The sequence below is a fragment of the Taudactylus pleione genome, unplaced genomic scaffold, assembly GCF_031769625.1.
Source record: "Taudactylus pleione unplaced genomic scaffold, aTauple2 ptg000758l, whole genome shotgun sequence".
NCBI lineage: Eukaryota > Metazoa > Chordata > Amphibia > Anura > Myobatrachidae > Taudactylus > Taudactylus pleione.
In genome coordinates this window covers 896,186-917,073 of record NW_028285160.1, presented here as the reverse complement: position 1 = coordinate 917,073, position 20,888 = coordinate 896,186, and the positions used below count along the sequence as shown (strand labels likewise).

The 20,888-nt window shown below is 47.2% G+C and overlaps 1 protein-coding gene across 1 annotated transcript in view; it reads left to right on the top strand.

The window, feature by feature from the left end:
• DNAH11 (dynein axonemal heavy chain 11) overlaps positions 1 to 20,888 on the top strand; it is a 361,565-nt gene that overhangs the window by 21,732 nt on the left and 318,945 nt on the right. Inside the window, exon 2 of the mRNA XM_088457375.1 lies at positions 118 to 261. Coding sequence (XP_088313501.1) covers positions 118 to 261 — 144 coding nt within the window. The remainder of the gene's footprint in view (positions 1 to 117; positions 262 to 20,888) is intronic.

Genomic DNA, 20,888 nt, shown 5'->3' with positions numbered 1-20,888 from the left:
GAATCCAGACAGAATCCAGATGTGTGTCCGCTCAGTACTCCTCAGCCCATCCAGCAGCCAAAGAGCGGAGACTGTCTTACTGCTAGTTACATGTCATATTATTCCTGTTTTTCACAGACTAGTGTAAATGCAAGGGGTAAAACGGTTTACATCATGAAGAAGGTGCCAATAACTGTTGGAATAGAAAACTACAAGAAAGTCCTGATATTTGGAGAACTATCTGGCATATCTTTCATCCAGACATCTACACTTCTGGAAGAGGTAGGGAATTATATGCCCATCAAATGCAGACCTGCCACAGCCACAATACGGCATAAATTACATCCTTTGTGTTCATGATACAGTGAAAAATTAAATACTTGTCAGTATGGTGAAAAATAAATACTTATGTCTCTATAAAAATGATTACATAGATCGTGAGCTACTATAAGTAGTTCAGCAGGTGAATATGTCAATACTGTTATCTTCTACCCAACTGTCCAGCAGATGATATACCCCATTGTGTCCATTACACGCAACGCAATGTTTAGCTGATACAGTACATCCCATCCCCTCCAAACATAGTCACAATCCAAAACAAATAGTGCTTAAAAATGTTATTATTTTAATATTAAAATGTCACGTTGGGGCCATGAATGCATTAAAATGAAACACATTTTTATTATCAATATAGAAACATTTATAACATATATAATATAAGGCTCTGCTAAATGGTTGCAATGAGCAAAAGAAACCAATATATTCAACACATATCATTAGTACAGATACAAATATGTAGAGATAAACTTGTTACTGCAGTGTACGGACTGTTGTTTTATAATGTAATAAGAAGAAATGCTTTTCCCACTGTTCTTTATAAACCGATAAAGGTAGGGTGAACATTGGCAGTGAGTATGTGTTTTATACTCCAATAAGGAGCATACCAATCCAGGGAAAGAGTTCTCAGTATTACGCTGCTGTAAATATAAAAGATCCAAAGTTAATTGGGAGAGGACACAGGCTGTGTATTTTATCACAGAGCATCATTTGCCAGTGGAAAGGGAATAAAGAAAAGCTGCCTTCTTACAGCAACAACCTCAGGGCCTGATTCAGAGCCGCTCGCTTGCGCTGTGCGTTCGCAAGTGGCCCGATGTTCTGCGTACGGGCATGCGCACGCTTCGTTCTGCATGTGCATGAACTACACACTGTGATCGCAACCCTCTCACTCGCCCAGCAAAGGCAGCCCAGGGTAATGAGTGACAGGAGAGGCCGTTTGTGGGTGGTAACAGGGGCAGGACACTAATAACGGGGGGTTGGAGATGCGAACGCAGGCGTGCCTGGGTGTTTCAAGGCCGTTTTAGAGGCGTGCATAATTAACAGGCAGTGTCATAGTACACGTCACTTGCCATAATTTTATACTGATTTCGTCGCAGTGCTTGCAGTAGGGTAAAGCTACCTCAAACACTGCGTTTGCATCCAATGGTGCTCGATGTACCAATGTTTTAATACACTTACTGGAGATGACGTGTTGCTGGTGGGCGGCTCTGCCTGTGCGATTGGGCATACGCTCACACAAAGTGGCCGCTCGCTAAGACATGGTGGGAGTGCTTGTGCCTTGGCGAGCGATCGCTTCCCGTGGCGTCACTTTGAAAAATTTGCATATGCATCTAGGTCTGAATCGGGCCATCAGTATCTGTGCATGGAGGCAAGTGGCAAATCTACATACAGCATATGTGCAAATGCCAATTTCCGCATTTTACTCTGAGTATTACGGAACTTGGCCCAGTCTGTTTTTCTGTGAAAATTGGTGTTTCAGGGCGACAACTGGTGAGCAGCAAACCACCCTGACTTGTAGGAGTCTTGTGAGCGTTTATCTAACACAAATTGTCTACACCCACTCACTTAGCATACAGAGAATTGGTTGCTCCGTATTTGTAGTAGTCTGGTGCCGTATTACCTCATTATGGGACAGCCGATAAGAACACAGGAGTATCTGCATTTACATATGTCCCACCGGCATCCTCTTCCTCATACCTTCAGTTCTTTATATCTACTGTAATGTATTATTGAGAATTTTATTTTGGCACAGTGCGTTCCTAATCACCCATTGTTTGTTGGTCTATAAAGAAACGACAGCTATTCATTTACAGTGAGAAAAACGTTTCTGTTTATTTGATTATAGAACTTTTGGCAGCATTTGAATATCTATATTACCACATAGAGAGAAATATGTATTCTTCACATCTGTAGTAATCTTATGTGGTGGTGATAACCATGAATTCTACATTTTATTCAGTAGGCTTTTTGATTTTGTTTTTACAGAGCTTTATATTAAATTTGTGTTCTAAATGTTTTTATGACTATAATAAATGCTTGTTTTATTTTAACTATTCAGATCAGTTTTTAGCACTGTTCTATTTTTTCTATTTTCTATCCAGCGCCAGCTACATTGTGGTTTTGGTTACATTTAATTGTATATTTTCGTTAGTTTGAATTTGTGATCAACTACACTAAAGTGATTGGCCACTGACAGCACCCATACGCAGCACTTGTGGCTGACCATACCCTACTGCAAGCACTGCGAGTGCTTCAGTGCGTAATTCAGCCATGTCACGTGTACTATGACGCTGCGTCTTAATTATACACGCCTCTGAAATGGTGTTAAGACGCTCAGACACACCTGAGTTCGCACCACCACACCCCCGTTTTCATCGACCATCCCTTGTCACCACCCATAAACGGCTTGTCCTGTCACTCATTCTAGCGAGCTGGCTATGCGCAGCAAGCGAACGCTTCCCGATCGCATGGACTAGTTCGCGCACACACACTGCGACTTATACGCATGCACACATTGCAAACATCGGCAGGCTTCGTGCGAACGCAGCCTAGCGAGTGGGTCTGAATCAGGTCCTAAGGACTTGAAATAGAATTAAAACAAAATCTCAATATTGAGCAGCACAGAGTGGGCTAAAACCACACAATTTAACGCACCTGCCACCTGCATCTGCCCTTCGGGAGGGCTTTCAGAAAATATTAGCAAGCATGCCGTACTTATTGTCAAAACTAGCCACTCTGGCCCATCACGTCCCAAGTTGTGGAGATGTTGCCCCTTTATTTAAGTGTGCTCTAGCCGTTTTTCGGTATTGTTAAATCCATTAGGGCAGGGTTGGGGAACCTTTTATCTGCCGTGGGCCATTTTGATATATGTAACATTATTTGCGGGGCCAGGTGCAGGTCACGCCCCCTCCGTGTCACATCACATGGGGGTGGGGCCACATTAGCTGGTGATTACAGCAATGCCCGCAGCATCTTTTGGATGCTCGGGGGAGGTGTAAGGGCTGCGGTGTGGCCATCTAAAGCGTCCTAAGGACACTCCAGGCGGCACTGCTGCATAGCTTCTGACTGCAGGGTGCCATTCTAGGCACCCTGCTATCGTGATGAGGCTAGCATAAAAAAGCTCAGAGGGCCTGTCCAAATGATTCCACGGGCCTTATACGTCCCCCGGGCCTGAGGTTCTCCATCCCTGCATTAGGGTGATATCAGGAAATGTATCACTTAGTGCTAGAATGGATATAACTATAGAAACACTCATTTGGTGAATCTATATAACTCTGAATTGGTGAACATTTGATGATCCATTTACATTATAATACACCAGACACATCGGTATACAATCGGGAAGCCGGCTGCCGGAATCCCGACAGCTGGCTTCCCGACTGCTTTATCCCGGCGTGGGATAAATGACCGGGAGTCTATATCTAGACGCCTGTCATTTTCCCCGACGCCGTTCGAAGGGATGCCGGGCGCCGCGAGCGGACAGCCGCGGGGGGGAGGGTTAGGTTTAGAGCACCCGGGGGAGACTTAGGGTTAGGCACCCCCCCGGGAGGGTTAGGGTTAGGCACCCCCGTGGGGGACTTAGGGTTAGGCACCCCCCAGGGGAACTTAGGTTTAGGCAGCGGGGAAGGGAGGGGTTAGGGTTAGGCAATTGGGGGGGAGGTTAGGGTTAGGCACCCCTAAGGAGGGCTAGGGGGTTAGGTTAGTTCATACTTACCTTAGCAATGATCGGGATATCCAGCGCTGTCGGGCTTCCGCTGCCGGGAACCGAACCATGCGGCCGGCGGTATTTCATACCGATTCAGACCTATCCTTGTGAACTGTATAAAAAGGATATAAACTGCTTTATTACCAGCCTTGGTGTTGCAATGCAGTATAGAGTTCTCTCATCTGTTGCTAAGTAGTCCCAATAAACAAGTGTGTGGAAATCCTAGCTAGTGAATGGCGTCTGCAACAGTTTTATCTTTGTTTGCTGGGCTGCCAGGTTAATGCTGTTTTCTCTAACAACATGTATCACTAGGACGAGTGCTCAACATTTCACGGTAGCTATCGAGCACAGAGCAAATATTTGTCTGATTGTTTCATACATGCAAATATATCCAAGAGAATGAAATAATTGCTGGCTTTAAGAAGCATGTACTATATTGCTTCTGGTCTGATAGAAGTGGTCAGTAGCATCTTGTGTTTCAGTAGTTTTATTTTGTTACTGTCTGATAGTTTGGTGGCTGGAGCGTTGCTTGCCACTGGTACCAGACACGTACATGTCAGTGGCTAAGTGCAAAAGGGCAGCTCCGCAGCACAAATACAGATTTCAGCTGGGGTGCATAGATTTGAGCAGCAAATTAGTTGCATTTGCAGAGTGGTAGAAGTGTACACCGGAAGAAGAGGAGGGGAGGAGTTGTGCAGAGTAAAAGGAATGATAGCAAAAGTACTGAGTAGGCCACCAATGCGGAAGCTATACTTTCCGACTTTTTACTGAGAGATGTTAGAGGGGGAGGATCCAGGGCGACTTTAGGGAGACATGGTGCTGTAAATTGCATCATTGTGATGCCAACTTAGCAGTACAGTGTTCTGGTGCATACACACGGTCAGATGTAAAGGACGATTTTACCGATAAGATATTGTTTTAATCGTCCTTTTTTTTGCCCCCTGAAACGACCAAATGATGCGCGGGCATGGATGGTCGATATCGACCATCGCCCGTGCATGCAGGCCAACCTGGTCGATATCAAACAGGTTAACCTGGTTACTATAGAGACCCTCGATCGTTGATCGAGGTTCGTTATAGCAGTTGGGGGAATGGTGCATGTGCTGGATGTTTGATAACGATCATCCAGAACATGTAGGACAATCGGACAACGATATCTGATCGTTGTCTGATCTGACCATGTGTAGACACTATTCCAGTATGCGCCACTGTGCAGCTGGAGCGGGTCTACAATGAATCAGTTCACCACAACTCATGTCAGTGAGCCCCGGAACATCTTCTCTGAGGAGGAAATATGCCCCTCCTACCCACATCCTCATATAGCCCAGTACTGGATAGCCTGAGCTAGTTTTCACTTTAACAAGGGAAGGGTGGAGTGTTTTTAGTTTCTGTTTACCTCAAAGCTGTCCTCCCACCAGGGGTGTATCTAGTGATCCAAGCGCCCCTGGCAAGTAATGGACTGGCGCTCCCCACCCCCCCCAATAGTAATCCCCCCTATGCTGCATTGCCCCCAGTAGTATCCCCCCCTATACAGTGCCCCCAGTAGTAGCCCCCCCTATACAGTGCCCCCAGTAGTAGTCCCCCCCAATACAGTGCCCCCAGTAGTAGTCCCCCCATACAGTGTCCCCCAGTAGTAGCCCCCAGTATTGGCCACCCCCCTAAATTGCCCCCAGTATTGGCCACCCCTATACAGTGCCCCCAGTAGTGGCCACCCCTATACAGTGCCCCCAGTAGTGGCCACCCCTATACAGTGCCCCCAGTAGTGGCCACCCCTATACAGTCTCCCAGTAGTGGCCACCCCCATAAATTGCCCCCAGTAGTGGCCACTCCTATACAGTGCCCGCCGGTAATGGGCACCCCCCCCATAAAGTGCCCCCAGTAGCTGCCACCCCCTATTTCAGTGCCCCCTGCAGTGCCAGGCTTACACACACAAACACACACACACACAAAAACAACAACAAAAAAATTCAACTTACCTGATCCCCGCTCTTTACGCTGTCTGCTCTGAGTCCCGGCCGCTTTTCTCCTGCATGGGAGAGACGTCATGACGTATGACGTCTCTCCCATCACATGCTGCGGGGGGAGCCGGCACGTGGCTCATTAGTGAGCTCCAGCCGGCTCCCTCCGCGGACGACGCAGCAGCAAATGAGAGTCTGTCTGACTCTCATTAGCTGGCTGCTATTACAAACACACAGCCGCTGCTGGCGGCTGTGTGTTTGTAAACGGTGTAGGGCAGACCGCTATCACTGCGGTCTGCCCTACACTTGTGGGGCTGGGGGACTTGTTCACCCCTTGGCTACTGGTGGCACTGCCAGACGGCGCCCCCCCCCTTTGGTCGGCGCCCCTGGCGAGTGCCGTCCTGGCCAATGGGTAGATACGAACCTGCCTCCCACCTTTTTCTAATATGTTCAAACCTGGTCAAATCAGCTTCACAGTAGCTGGTCGTGGCTGAGTAACAGCCTGGCCATGCACACCCCTTGTCACAATTGGTGTCTGTGAGTTACCTGTCTCAGATGGTGATCGGATTTCAACGGAGGCCAGCTTGACTGGAATCACAGATAATGTAAATAGCTCTATTTACAAGACTTGGGTAGCAGTGAAAACTGCCTTTGATGATAAATGACAGGAACTTGAGGGACCGGACTGGGACCGGCAGGAAGACTTGTTGAATTGAACTGATGAGCTTGGAACTTGACTCTGGACTGGAACAACGTGGACTGAACTGATGAGCTTTGAACTTGACTCTGGACTGGAACAACGTGGACTGAACTGATGAGCTTGGAACTTGATTCTGGACTGGAACAACGTGGATAGAACTGATGAGCTTGGAACTTGACTCTGGACTGGAATGTGACAATGGCTGAAGGGAAGTCAGGTAATGCTGAGACGAGGGCTAAACAGGGTAATCTGGAATTACTATGACAAGGGCTAGAACTCTGGTGCAGGCTGGATTGGATAATAGGGAATAACAGGTTTCAGGAAGGAATGGGTAGGTTTGGGGATTTGCAGGCTGGACAGGATAATTGGAAATAACAGGTTTCAGGAAGGAATGGTTAGGTTTGGGAATTTGCAGGCTGGACAGGATAATTGGAAATAACAGGTTTCAGGAAGGATTGGGTAGGTTTGGGAATTTGCAGGCTGGACAGGATAATTGGAAATAACAGGTTTCAGGAAGGAATGGGTAGGTTTGGGAATTTTAGGTTCAGGGAGGGAATAGGTAGGGAACAGGGGCAGGAGTTGATCCACAGCAGGAAGCAAGGCAGGGTAACACGATGCAGGTTTACAGAGTGCCAGGGACCAACCAGGAGTAGGACTAACAGCAGAGCACAGGCCAGGTATTGCTGTAACAGGACGTCTGGATGTCAAGTATTACTGTAGCAGGTTTTCGGGATGCACCAGAGGTTGCTGTCAACAGGCTTACTGGATTTGCCAGGTTTGGCAGTAACAGGTTTTCTGGAAGCACCGGGGGTTGCTGCCAGCAGATTTACTGGATTGCCAGGTACAGCTGAAACAGGTTTTCTGGATAGCGCCAGGGATTGCTGTAGCAGGTTTCAGGGACAGACTTGAATGCATGAACCATACACCACGGGAAGACGAGATGTTCAGGCCCAGAATGCTATCAGGGGAGGATATATATACCATGGGTCTGGCAGCAATTGGAGGATACGGACAGGTGGTCTGGTAGTAGCATTCTGAGTGATGGAAGGCACAACATGCAGAGGGAGTATTCATCTCTGCAGCTCTGAGAATCAGAACCACACCTGTGATTCCAATCAGGGCTAGCAGTGCTCACAGACAGAGGAGAGGCCAGGTGCAATAATCAGAGCAAATCCTCCAGGCAAATTACACACACTGATCCATGGGAAAGCTGACAGGGGTAAGTCCCAAGGCAAAAAGGTGACAACTAGACAGGGTCGTGACACCCCTATTTAAGGACAAGTAAACGGAGGGACATTATTGTAATGTTAGCTCACACAGAAGATGATCAGGTCTGGTGATCATTGTTTCCATCTGATGCATGTGAGTAGAACTCTGAACAGCTGCAAGGTAATGCCACTTCTGTTGGATCCAGCCAGCTGGAGTAGGCCCGCCAAAAGTTGGGACACTCTAGGATCTGATGTTACCCGTTATTAAAGGCAGTATGGGGCATATTGTACACACCCCAGGACATCTACAAATCCTTGGGAGCAGTGTTAATTTTGTCGACGAAAATTTTGACTAAAAGTAATTGTCGACAACATTTTTTCTTTTGAGGACTAAATTGTAACAAAATTGTAAATGTTTTAACGAAACTTCCGACAAAATCTGTGTTGAATTTTAAATAAGCGACTAAAGCCACGTATCCTCTACGCAATGTTACTGCGCGATTGCACGGGCACAAATCGGGCACTGTTATGTCGGAAATGATCAGTGCTGCGCACTCCCGCTGGTCGTTTCCGATATCAATTATCTACTGAACATGCTGGCTAATCTGCCGATAACAACAGATTACCCATGTTCAGAGATGATTGAAGTGCCTACACTGAACAATCAATCGTTCAGTGTAGGCACTGCAGGGGAACAGCAACTACGGTACAATTACAGTGTCGCTTAGTGGATACGCGGCATTAGACTAACAGTAAATTTAAAATCCTTGTCAAAATGAAGACTGATACTACATACACTACTTTCTATTTTTGAAGTAGGATTATTTTACATTTTTAAAGATCAAGTATGTGTACTAGATATTTGCAGAAAATAAATATGACCTGTGTGAAGGAAATATGATTGTGTTTTGCACTTGTTCTAACAAACTTACGGCATTAATTTGTACATGATCTATGGTCGGAGTACTACGGTAAGTCAGTATGTAACAATTTCTCATTCAGCCTACTGAGCCAAGACTACTAATAACAGATAAAGGTTTGCTGACTTCAAATTCTCAAGGGAATTTTAGAGAAAAGTTATTCAGTAAAATCCATTAAAGTATCATTACACTGTTTGCAAAAAATGGGATTTTGGTACCTACCGGTAAATCCTTTTCTCTGATTCCATAGGGGACACTGGAGGTGCTTACGCTGGGGTATAGAGGCGTGGATAGCTGGAGCTGGCACTTTAAAATTTAGAAGTGTGGAGCTCCTCCCCCTCTATGCCCCACCAGCCCTCAGTTTAGAAAATGAAGACCGAGAGGAGGTGGAGAACAAGCGGAGTGAAAGGGAGAGAAGAACACACAATAACTGAATCATACAACATACAGAACAAAACCGAACAGGCAGGCATAGAGCACAGAGGTGGGCGTCTAGTGTCCCCTGTGGAATCAGAGAAAAGGATTTACCGGTAGGTACCAAAATCCCATATTCTCTTTCATCCACTAGGGGACACTGGAGGTGCTTACGCTTGGGACGTCCCAAAGTTATCCCCACGGGCGGGAGTGCTCTGTGGCGCCTGTAGAACAAGGCGGCCAAAACGGGACGCCGAAGAGGCAAACGTATCAAATTTGTAAAACTTGACAAACGTGTGAACTGAAGACCAAGTGGCCGCCTGGCACAATTGTGACGTTGATGCTCCTCTACCAGCCGCCCATGACGCACCCACAGAACGTATGGAATGAGCCGAAATGGACGAAGGAGGCCGACGGTTAGCACTAACATAAGCTTGATGAATAGTCAGCCGGATCCAACGTGCTAAAGTCTGCTTAGACGCTGGCCAACCCCTCCGAACCGCATCATAGAGGACAAAAAGTGACTCAGACTTACGAAGGGAAGCAGTCCTGTCAACATAGATGCGGAGAGCCCTAACTACATCCAAGGTAGAAGAACCAGAGTCCTCCACCAACGATGGTACCACAATAGGCTGATTGATATGGAAAGCCGACACGACCTTAGGAAGGAAAGCGGCTATCGTCCGGAGTTCCGCTCTATCCGCATGAAACACTAAGTAAGGAGGTTTATAGGAAAGAGCCCCCAATTACGAAACCCTACGAGCCGAAGCAAGAGTCAGGAGGATGACCGTCTTCCAAGATAGGTACTTAAGATCAACCTCCTCCAAAGGTTCAAACATGGCCGACTGAAGGAACAGAACTAGATTAAGATCCCAAGGATCAATTGGATGTACAAAAGGAGGTTGCACGCGCAAGACCCCTTGAAGAAACGTCTGCACCTCAGGAATGAGGGCCAATTTCCTTTGAAAGAAAATGGAAAGGGCAGAAACCTGCACCTTTAAGGTTCCCAGACGAAGGCCAGAATCCAGACCCATCTGAAGGAAAAGCAGAAACCAGGATAAGCGAAAGGTCCTAGACGGAAGATCCCGACTGGAACACCATGAGATATAAGCGCGCCAGATGCGATGATAATGCCTAGCCGAAACAGGCTTCCTGGCGCGTAGCATGGTGGGAATAACCGCGTCTGGGATACCCCTACGTCTTAGGATATTGGATCCAAGAGCCACCCCGTTAAACGTAGCTGCGCTAAGTTGGGGTGTATGAAAGGGCCCTGCTGTAGAAGATCCGGGCGCAGAGGAAGGGGCCACGGATCGTCTGATAATAGGGACCGAAGGTCCGAGAACCAACTTCTCCGAGGCCAGTTCGGGGCCACGAGAATTACCGAGGCTGACTCCTGTTTTATTCTGTTTAGAAGACGAGGAAGAAGTGGAATCGGAGGGAAAAGGTAAACGAAGTCGTAGGTCCACGGACTTGTCAGAGCGTCTACTGCTTCCGCCTGCGGATCTCGAGTTCTTGACACGTATACTTGAAGCTGACGATTCAATCGTGACGCCATGAGATCCACCTGAGGACATCCCCATCGACGTATCAGCGCGTTGAACACGTCTGGATGAAGCTTCCATTCCCCGGGATGGACATCCTGTCGACTTAGGTAATCCGCTTCCCAGTTGTCCACACCCGGAATGAATACCGCTGTCAGGATTATCGACTGATTCTCGGCCCACCGGAGGATCCGAGATACCTCTCGCATAGCCATGCGACTCCAAGTCCCTCCCTGGCGGTTGATGTAAGCGACAGCCGTCGCGTTGTCGGACTGAACTCTTACCGGACGAGCCTTTAGCAACTCTGTTGCCTCTAACAGAGCATTGTAAATTGCTCTGAGTTCCAACACATTTATTGGCCACTTCTGTTCTAGAGGGGACCATCGACCCTGAAAGTGATAATCGCGAACTACTGCGCCCCATCCTCGAAGGCTGGCATCCGTGGTTATGATGAGAGCGATCATGACTGACATGAGTTTGGTGAAGATGCGGGGAGCCGAGGATAACCCGAACGGCAATGCCCGAAATTGATAATGATCCTTCAAAATGGCGAAACGCAGAAAGGCCTGGTGTTGTTCCCAAATGGGAACATGGAGATATGCGTCCTTGATATCCAGGGATAATAGGAACTCCCCTGGTTCCAAGCTCGCTATTACTGACTTTAGAGACTCCATCTTGAAACGATACATCTTCAGATACCGGTTCAAGGACTTTAGGTTTAAGATGGGCCTGACCGAGCCATCCGGCTTGGGTACTACAAACAGGTTTGAGTAAAACCCCATACCCCGTTAAAGTTCCGGAACTGGAACTATCACAGAAGATACTACTAGAGACTGGCTAGCCTCCTGTAGAACCTTGGCTCTTTCTGCCTGTATTGGCAGACTTGTAGTGAAGAAGCGAGGTGGGGGGGAGGTCTCGAAATCTATTCGGTACCCCAGGGTAATTAGTCTTCGGATCCATGGTTCTATGGAAGTCTGGTTCCAAACTCGTTGAAATCTTTGCAGGCGGCCTCCCACTGCAGATGGTCCCAGGTGGGACGGAAGATCGTCATGCCACTTGTTTCTCAGCTGGTTTAGGCTCTGGTCTACGAGCAACCGTGTGTGGACGACCTCTACCTCTGCCACCTCTTGGTTGCGTGGGCGCACCTCTGGTCCCGTGTAATTTCTTCTGGGAGCCGGTGCAGCTGACGGGAGGAAAGAAGATTTACCCCCTGTGGCTTGGGATATCCATTTGTCTAATTCCGGCCCGAACAGCATGTCGCCAGTGAATGGTAGACTTTCCACCGCACGCTTGGATTTTGCGTCAGCTTGCCAAGCACATAGCCAGAGGGCTCTGCGGGCCGAAATCGCCGAAGCAGATATGCGAGCACTAATCTGACTGATATCCTTTGAAGCTTCTCCTTTGAAGCTTCTCCCATGTAAACTGCAGATTCACGGATGTAGACGTAACTGTGCTCTGGAATTACCTGAGTCCAATCCTGTAATCAATTGATCGGCCCAGGAAACCACCGCCTTGTTAACCCAAGCGGTAACAAGTGTGGGCCTGAGTTGAGCACCCGCTGCTGTATAAATAGATCTTAACGTTGTCTCCAACTTCGATCCGACGGATCTTTTAGTACTGTAGCTCCCGGTACTGGGAGTGCTGTTTTCTTTGAGAGACGGGAGACAGAAGCATCTACTGGAGGAGGGTTTTCCCACTTCTCCATCATGGATGAAGGAAAAGGGTAACTAGATGAAAACCGTCGCGGTATCTGGAACCTCTTATCCGGCTGTTTCCAAGCTACCGAGAGCTGTTGCTGATGTTGCTGCGAGAACGGAAAAACTGCAGAGCTCTTCAGTTGTTCGTTAAATAATTCAAACTCCTGTGATGGAGGAATTCTATCCTCAGGTAAATTCGAGAGTCTTTCTGACTGCCAAAATTAAAGATTCCACCCCGGGAGAGGTGGACTCTAACTCCTGAGGGTTGTCGTCCTGTAACGCAACCTCCAATTCCCCTTCTTCGGTATCCTCCATAGTAAGAAATTCTTCCTCCGACTCTTCTGACTGTCGTCAGAGTACGCTTCGGTCTCTGGTAGGAAGTGGAGGGTGCGGATGCCGCTGTGCCCATAACCTGTACCAAGGTGTCTAGAGACTCAGTTAGCCCCGCCACCCAGGGAGGTTTAGATTTACGTGCCTCAGCTAACTCTGACGTTAAGTCTGACATAACGCCTACCATGTCAGCGGCCCACGGCGGAGCATCTGAGTCAGGAATAGCCATCGGTGTATCAATTGTTATACAAGCATCACATAACGTGGACCCAGTGGCATGCGGCTTAGATAGTTTGTGGTTACACTTAGAACAGACAAACCTCTTTTGAGCCGCTTTTGTTTTGTTTGACATGGATAAACAACAGTCACCCAGACACACAGCAGTGATGAGAAATAAAACAGAAGGCTGGTAGGGACACAGAGGAAGAGGTACCCCCTCCCACAGATTAGATTCCCTGCACTGACACCCCAGTGTTACTCACAGCCTCTTGCCAGGGATGTAGACAGGAGAATCAGCCTTCTGCATGTGCCTGCACACTACCTGTGGTGGAGACATGCGGCAAACAACAGGTTAAAATGGGCTCCAAGCTGCTCTAACAGCCATTGCCACGTTAATTAGACCAGGGAGCCTGCGATATTAGGCTCCGCCCTCTTTCTTCTCAAGTCCGAGGGACTGTAAAATGGCCACCACGCTGTTATCACCTCCCCCCTGCGCTAGCCCCGCTGAGAAGGAGCCGCTAGTCGCACTCATCAGCGGGGAGAGGGAAGAAGCATAAATCATTTAGCAGCGCTTATCGCGCTCTCTGCAAGCCAGCGCTGGCAGCGGGGCAGGAGTCGGGGAAAGTGCATGTGATCATACTCACTGCGCTCCCCTCTGGACGGCTCCTCTGTATTAACAGCACTCTCCTCACAGCTTCTTCCTGGAGGCAGTCTGTGCTGTGTGTGCTGGCGTTAAGGAGCTGTCAGTTGCTTTTAGTTTAAGCACTGCACACTCCTTCCATATTAACCCAGGAGGTTAACAGGTCGCCAGGTACCCGGACCCCACCTTTAGAGAGGTGGCGAAGGGTACCTCAAAAACAATGTAAAAGATGTTATAAAATAATAAAACAAAAATAAATAAATATGTTAAATAAAAGCGATAAAATAAGTGACTTGCTGGAGCACAGCAGGAGGGCTGGTAGGGCATAGAGGGGGAGGAGCTCCACACTTAATTTTAAAGTGCCAGCTCCAGCTATCCACGCCTCTATACCCCAGCGTAAGCACCTCCAGTGTCCCCTAGTGAATGAAAGAGAAATTATGACTAAAACATTGACTAAAATGAAAGCTGAGGTTCACTGACTAAATCTTGACTAAGACAAAGCAAAAAAAGAGTCTAAAATGTGACTTTGAACCAACTATAATTTTAAATAAGCGACTAAGACTCAGGGGCCTTTTCATCATAACTTAACATTCGATGGAGGTAATTAGGTTTAGAACTCGCACGGAGTTCTACCTAATTACCAGAGGAATTCATCATTCCTCCTCTCCATAACTATCTATTCCGAAAAGCTGTCATTTTTGCGATGACAACTTTTCAGATAAATAGATAGATAGTTTTCCCTCTCTACACTAAATTACCGCAGCTGGAATCTGTGCTGCACATGCGCTGTTACATTCGTAAAACCAGCGCATGCGCAGCACTGCCTACGGCTGCGGTAATTTAGTGTGTCCCCCCCCAACCTCCCCATACCTCCCCCCTGTCCCGCACTTACCTGCCCGCTGCAGTGCCTCCGGCTCCGGCGTCTGCTCTGACACGTGTTCTCCCAGCAGACCACAGTACGGTTTAGAAATAAAAAAAAATGTGCTTTTTTTCTAAACTGGGAGAAAACAGTGTCATAGGAAGGACCAAAGCGCCGGGGGACCTGCACACTCTTACACAGGTAAGTGTCACCTACTATACGCTACCTCACAGTGGCGTATAGTAACTCCATTAAATTCCGAAAATACATAATTTTCGGAATTTGATGAATACCTTAATTTCCATATCCCCATACTAATGTTTGGGGAGTGTGGAAATTAACGCAGGGGGAATTAACCAGGAGATATCAGTGATATCTTCTGTGTTAAGTCTCTTCATGAATACTAAAATAACAGTAATTAAGGAAAATGTCCTTAAACTTTATTTTAGTGTTGATGAATAGGCCCCTAAATCCTTGTCAAAACTAACACAGATTGTGAGCATTAGATTGCTGACTGCCATTTTATGCCCTTTATAAGCTAAAGTCCCAGGATGGAAAGGGGGCTATAAGTATATCATATTACTCTGTTGTTGTTTGTATATTTTACATATATGGAAATGTTCACATTTATTAATTAGTGGAATTTTTTAATTAGTTGCTCAACTCATGAGGATGAAATCAATTTGGTTTATATTTCATCAACCTCTGTTGAACAAAGATTCCGATTCTTCTAATTACTAGTCACTCAATAGGAGCGTGTATAGCCAGATTGTCCCTCAGCCACAACTGGGGGTAAACGGGTCAAAACTGAGCCTTGGAGGAGCCCTTTTCCCGTAGTTAAGTAATGTGTAACTCAGGGCCTGATTCATTACAGATCGCAACTGCGAATGCAATAGCGATTACGGACGCAGTTCAACTGCGATAGTATGCTAATTCATTGCGATCACTATGCTGCCGCAGCACTAAATAAGGTCCTCAAATTTTACCTTACACACATCCGTAATGTTTAGCAAGACTGTGAAAACATCGGTACAATGGAGTACCATCGCAGCCTCACGCACACTTGCACAAGCTCTGACCTAACTCAGAAATTGCTAACTTCCACGTATTTTTTCAGGTCTCCGGCTGTGTAGGGTATCGCAGTGGATAATTTATGCACGCCCATTCAACGGCGTTCAAACACACTGGAACACCTGCGTTTCCCCAACCACCCCTCACCCCCCCCGTCACCTCCCACAAACGGCAATTCCTGTCAATCGCTCTGAGATGGGTCTGCAGTCCCGATCACAGTGGCCAGTTCGCGCACATGCACTGCGATGAGTGCACAGTACACAACAATCGGCTGATTGCGTGCGTATTGGTGCTCCAGCCAATCAGCTCCCAACTGTCAACTGTTAGAAAAATGACAGTTGGGAGCTGATTGGCTGGAGCAACATTTATCATACACAGTCAAATTTATCACTCGTTTTGGTGATAAAACTCATTAATAAACAAGGAACACAACTGCTAATACGCACGCAATCAGCCGATTGTTGCGTACTGTGCATTCATCGCAGTGCATGTGCGCGAACACACACACACATGCCCACCCACAATACTTACCAATATTCATGGGGCAGATGCAGCAGCAGCCATGGGAGATCACTCATGGGTGTAAGTGCATTGCATCATTAGGCCCATCCTCCTCATAATGTGATTTGTGGGTCTTTAAAGAGGGGCCCAACCAAAGCAGCTTTTTGTTATAGAAAAAAATATTGGTCTGGTGAAATATGTTCAATACATCTGGTTTCAGATTCCTTTCCTTCAGTTTCAATGAACTAATATTGGATCAAAACTATTATTTGCCTATAATATGTAATGTGCAGAACTAGGTCTAGAAATGTGGGACCTAAGGCCAAATATAAAGGCACACCAACCTCTTCTCATTATATACATACACACATGTATGCACATGCACTGTGGACACTTTGGGCACAATAATTCCTCAGTGCACAACAATGAGGCCCCTGCTCTGCTCTTGATCCCTAGCATTGTCAAGCTCGCCGAGGATGTAGAAGAATCTTATAATGTATGATCATTGGCTGATGTCTCCCTGGTTACTGCTATATTGCGTCTAATTCCAATTGGCTGCCGCAATTCACAGCTGGAGAAGTTCCTGGAACACAACCACTAAATATAATGCTGCCGGCAAGCCACCTCCTGCCATCTGTAAACTTGTGTATTTTCACCAGCAGGATGATGGAGGGTGGAAAAAGGGCGTGTAATGGGGGTTGATAAAATGATAAAATGATGCTCGTTGATAATTACAATGCTGATGACAATAATCAAAATTAATAAACACATCCTACTTAGAATAAGGGGTACCTCCTTGATTCACTGAAAAACAAAACATGAATGTTCGTATTGGCGAGCCTCAGTGACACAACTTGTATCTAGTGAATAGAAAAGCTGCATTACCACGACTGTTGGTTCAGCACACAAAGTGGCTTCCTCCGTTGTATGTAGGTGAATTGTGCTGCATAATGAGAAAGTATGGTCAGACCTCTACATTGCCATCATCTTGCCTTTCCTGGACCCTTCCCTCATTTGCTAAACTTCTGCCTGTTCAGCTGACATTTAACTTGGACCTTTTTTCTGTGGTAGCCAGAAATTGTCTGGGAAAGGTCCTGCTATTATTAAACCTATGGGCCTTTTACTTTGGGGGAGCCAGGTGCATCTTCTGGGGGCCTACAACCAGAAGCGGATCTACTGTGAAACTAATGAAGCTTAAGCTTCAGGGTTCCTAACCCCAGAGGAGCCCTGAAGCAATCTTTGTTTTAATGAGTGAGTTTTTCAACAAAATCAATGGAGTGTGTGTTATTAAAATAAGGTTATTTTAGTAATAGGAACCTAAGCCAATGGGTTGAAGTACTTAATTTTGACCTTAGAATATGCTCTACAGTAGTGCATATAGGAAACCCCCCCTGATCAGTAAGTCCGGCAGACACTTTATCTACAGCACCGACCAAAGGATGACTTATGAGTTGGTTGGGCACAGAATAGAGAGCTGCTGTCAGTGTCACTGCTGAGTGCAGCACTGCACTCCATTTGTGCTGTCCCAACTGCCAGAAGTCGGCCCTGCAGTGCTGACCACAAACTGAAAGCTGAGCTGAATGAAGGATTGCATGCAGCTCAGATGCAGGAGCACACAGCGTGGGGGAGAGACCTGACTCTGGGATTCCAGAGATCCCACTCGGGAGGATCAATAACTGAGATCCTACAGAGTAAGTAAGTTTTGGTTTTGTATGTGATCTATCTACAGTCTCTGTCTGTCTGTGGGGTTTCTACATATATCTATCTACAGTCTCTCTCTCTGGGGGGTTTCTACATCTATCGATCTACAGTCTCTCACTCTTTGGGGATTTCTACATCTATCTACAGTCTCTCACTCTCTGGGGGGCTTCTACATCTATCTACAGTCTCACTCTCTGGGGGGTTTCTACATCTATACAGGCACGCTCTCTCTTTCTCTGTCTCTCTGGGGGGTTTCTACATCTATCCACAGTCTCTCTCTGGGGGGTTTCTACATCTACAGTATCTATCTACAGTCTCTCTCTCTCTGGGGAGTTTCTACATCTATCTATTTACAGTCTCTCACTATCTGGGGGTTTCTACATCTATCTATTGTAACACGGGGTGTAGAAATAAGGACACACAACAGGCATGTTCTTGGTATAGCATTGTCTCTTTAGTAAACATAGGCTTAGGCCTGGACACACAGGCACACACCATAAATAAACAGATAACAGTAAATGTCCCAGCACTCCCAGTGATTAATGGTCAGTCTGCTGCAATGGCATGCCGCTACAATCTGGCCTGCTCTTCTAGCACAGCCACTTATCAGTCCCTGGCACTAAAGAGACTTTGGCCTACTAAACTGGCCGCTAGCCAGCGCCAGTGCCCAAAGCAATGGGTGTATGAGAGTTTTAAGCCCTTTCTGTCTCTCAGTGATGAGCTGCAGCTCATCTCCCCACACATCCCCCCTTTCACTTTTCCAAGCTTGGGGAAGTGCACATCTTCTTTTGCGACTGCCAACTCCACTCAGCTTTCCCAAACTTCCGGGACAACGCATCCACGTTTCTATGTTGAGCTCCCGGCCGATGCTGTACTGCTGGATGGTCAAGAACCAGCGAGTCACTTCGAAGTTAACTTCTTTGTTGAGATGCATCCACCTCAGAGTTGCGTGACTTGTGACAAGACAATTTTTCTTCCCAGGAGATAATACTTCAGGGCTTCTACTGCCCACTTTATTGCCAAGCATTCTAGCTCAACTATGGCTTATCTTGTTTCTCATGGTAATAACTTTCTACTAGAAGATCCGCTTTTCTTCGCCTGTAATGAACTGTGATAAAACAGCTCCTAAGCCTATCGTGGAGGTGTCTGTTTGCAGGACAAAGGGTTTTTGGAAATCAGGTGCCTGTAGGACCGGTTTGGAACACAGGGCTGTCCTCATATCTTCCCAGGCTGCTGCAGTTGTTTTGGACCAGAGAATACTTACTGGCTGAGCCTTCTTAAGGGTCTCAGGGCCTGATTCAGTGCCGGATGCTCTGAACGAGCGCCCGCTCTGAATCAGGGAGGTTTGTTTTTTTTGAGCGTCCTCCTGGACGCTCGCATAGCTGTGGGTTACCACCCACAGCTTATGCGAGCATCCATGATGATGGCCGCGATGGTCAAGACCATCACGACCATCGGGCTTGCGACGAGACCCTGCGGTAGGGTCTCAGTGACCGCAAGCCCTGGAGTGATTTTGGCTCTATCAGAGCCAAAATCACTCCCACTGACATCACTAGTGATGTCAGTGGGACCGGACCCAGACGGTAGGCGTTCCCATGGGAACGCCTCCGTCTGGCAGCCACGCCCCCGGCACGCCCACCAAAGGGGGCGTGCTGTCACTCAGCATCGACAGCACGCTCCCTTTGGTGCAAGACCCGGAGCGACTGCTTGGCTGTCACTATTTGGGTCTCGCGCATGTGCACGACGGAGCTCCCTCCGTCGTACGCATGCACACTAGGGCACGATCGACCCGCTTGCGAGTGCTCAGCGCTCGCGAGCGGGTCTGAATCAGGCCCTCAGTTAAGAGTAAAGCTCTGGGCGCAAAATTCGGAAGGAAACGGCTATATTAAGCTAACAGCCCAAGGAACGTTCTCGTTTGTTTCTTGGTAGAGAGTCTTGGCCAGGACTGAATCACCTCCACTTTCTGCAGTTGTGGTTTCACTTGTCCATTGCCAATCACATACCATAAGTAATTGGCCTCTGAAAGTCCAATGGTACACTTGACTAGATTAGCCGTAAACCTGTGTTGTCTTAAGCTGTCTAGCACTTTCTGGACTTTAGGCAAGTGTTGTTCCCAATTTTCTGTATAAATGACAATGTTGTCTAAATAAGCTAAGGCGTATCCCTTGTGTGGCTTCAGCGGGCGATCCATGGCGCACTGGAAAGTTGCTGGTGCCCCATGAAGGCCAAAAGGAAGTATTTTATATTGATACAGGCCATCATGCGTCGATAAGGCAGTCTTCTCCTTGCGGACTCGAATTTGCCATTACCCCTTTGTGAGGTCTAGGGTCATAGGATACCGGCTACTCAACAATTTTTCCACTAGTTTGTCCACCCGAGATAGCGGGTATGCATCAAACTGGGAAACTTGATTTAGACACCTAAAGTCGTTTGCTCCTGATAGCTTGGAACTTGACCAGTTACAGTACTTCTGGACTCCTCAATGACCACAAGTTGAAGCATCTCTTTCACTTCTTGCTGGACAGCTTGGCGCCATGCCTCAGGAATGCGATAAGGTCGCTGCTTTATGAGCACCCCTTCAGATGTATTTATGTCGTGTTCCACCAAGGTAGTGCGTCCCGGCAGGGAAATAAACACATCCCGATTGTTGCGGACCAAGACCTTTGCTTCCTTTCGTTGTTCTGCTGACAACATGTCCACCAGTGGGAATATCCAAAGGTCCAGGCGAACTAAAAAGGTGCCCAGGTACCTGAGGAAAGGTAGTTTCCAGTACACTCTTAGCATCTACCGTATTGGGTATTACATTCTTGAAGGTACTTTTATCTTGCTGTACCCAGGCAAAGTCTTGCAGATTTCTTTCCTCGGGTAAAGTACCCCAGTCCAGAGTGAAAGTATCCTCCTCTGATATTAATTGCCCAGAGGTTCCCTCTCCAAAGAGGACTGGTCGTGCTCTTCCACTCTTGGAGACTTTACACTTGCTTTGTCTCTGAGGTTCCTTTAAAAGCTCAGCAAATCCTGGGAAATTGCATTCCAATATGAGTGGATAAAGGGAGCTTTGGTACATCTGCAGCTACCCCTTCATAAGTGCGCCCTTTTATGGTGAGGCTC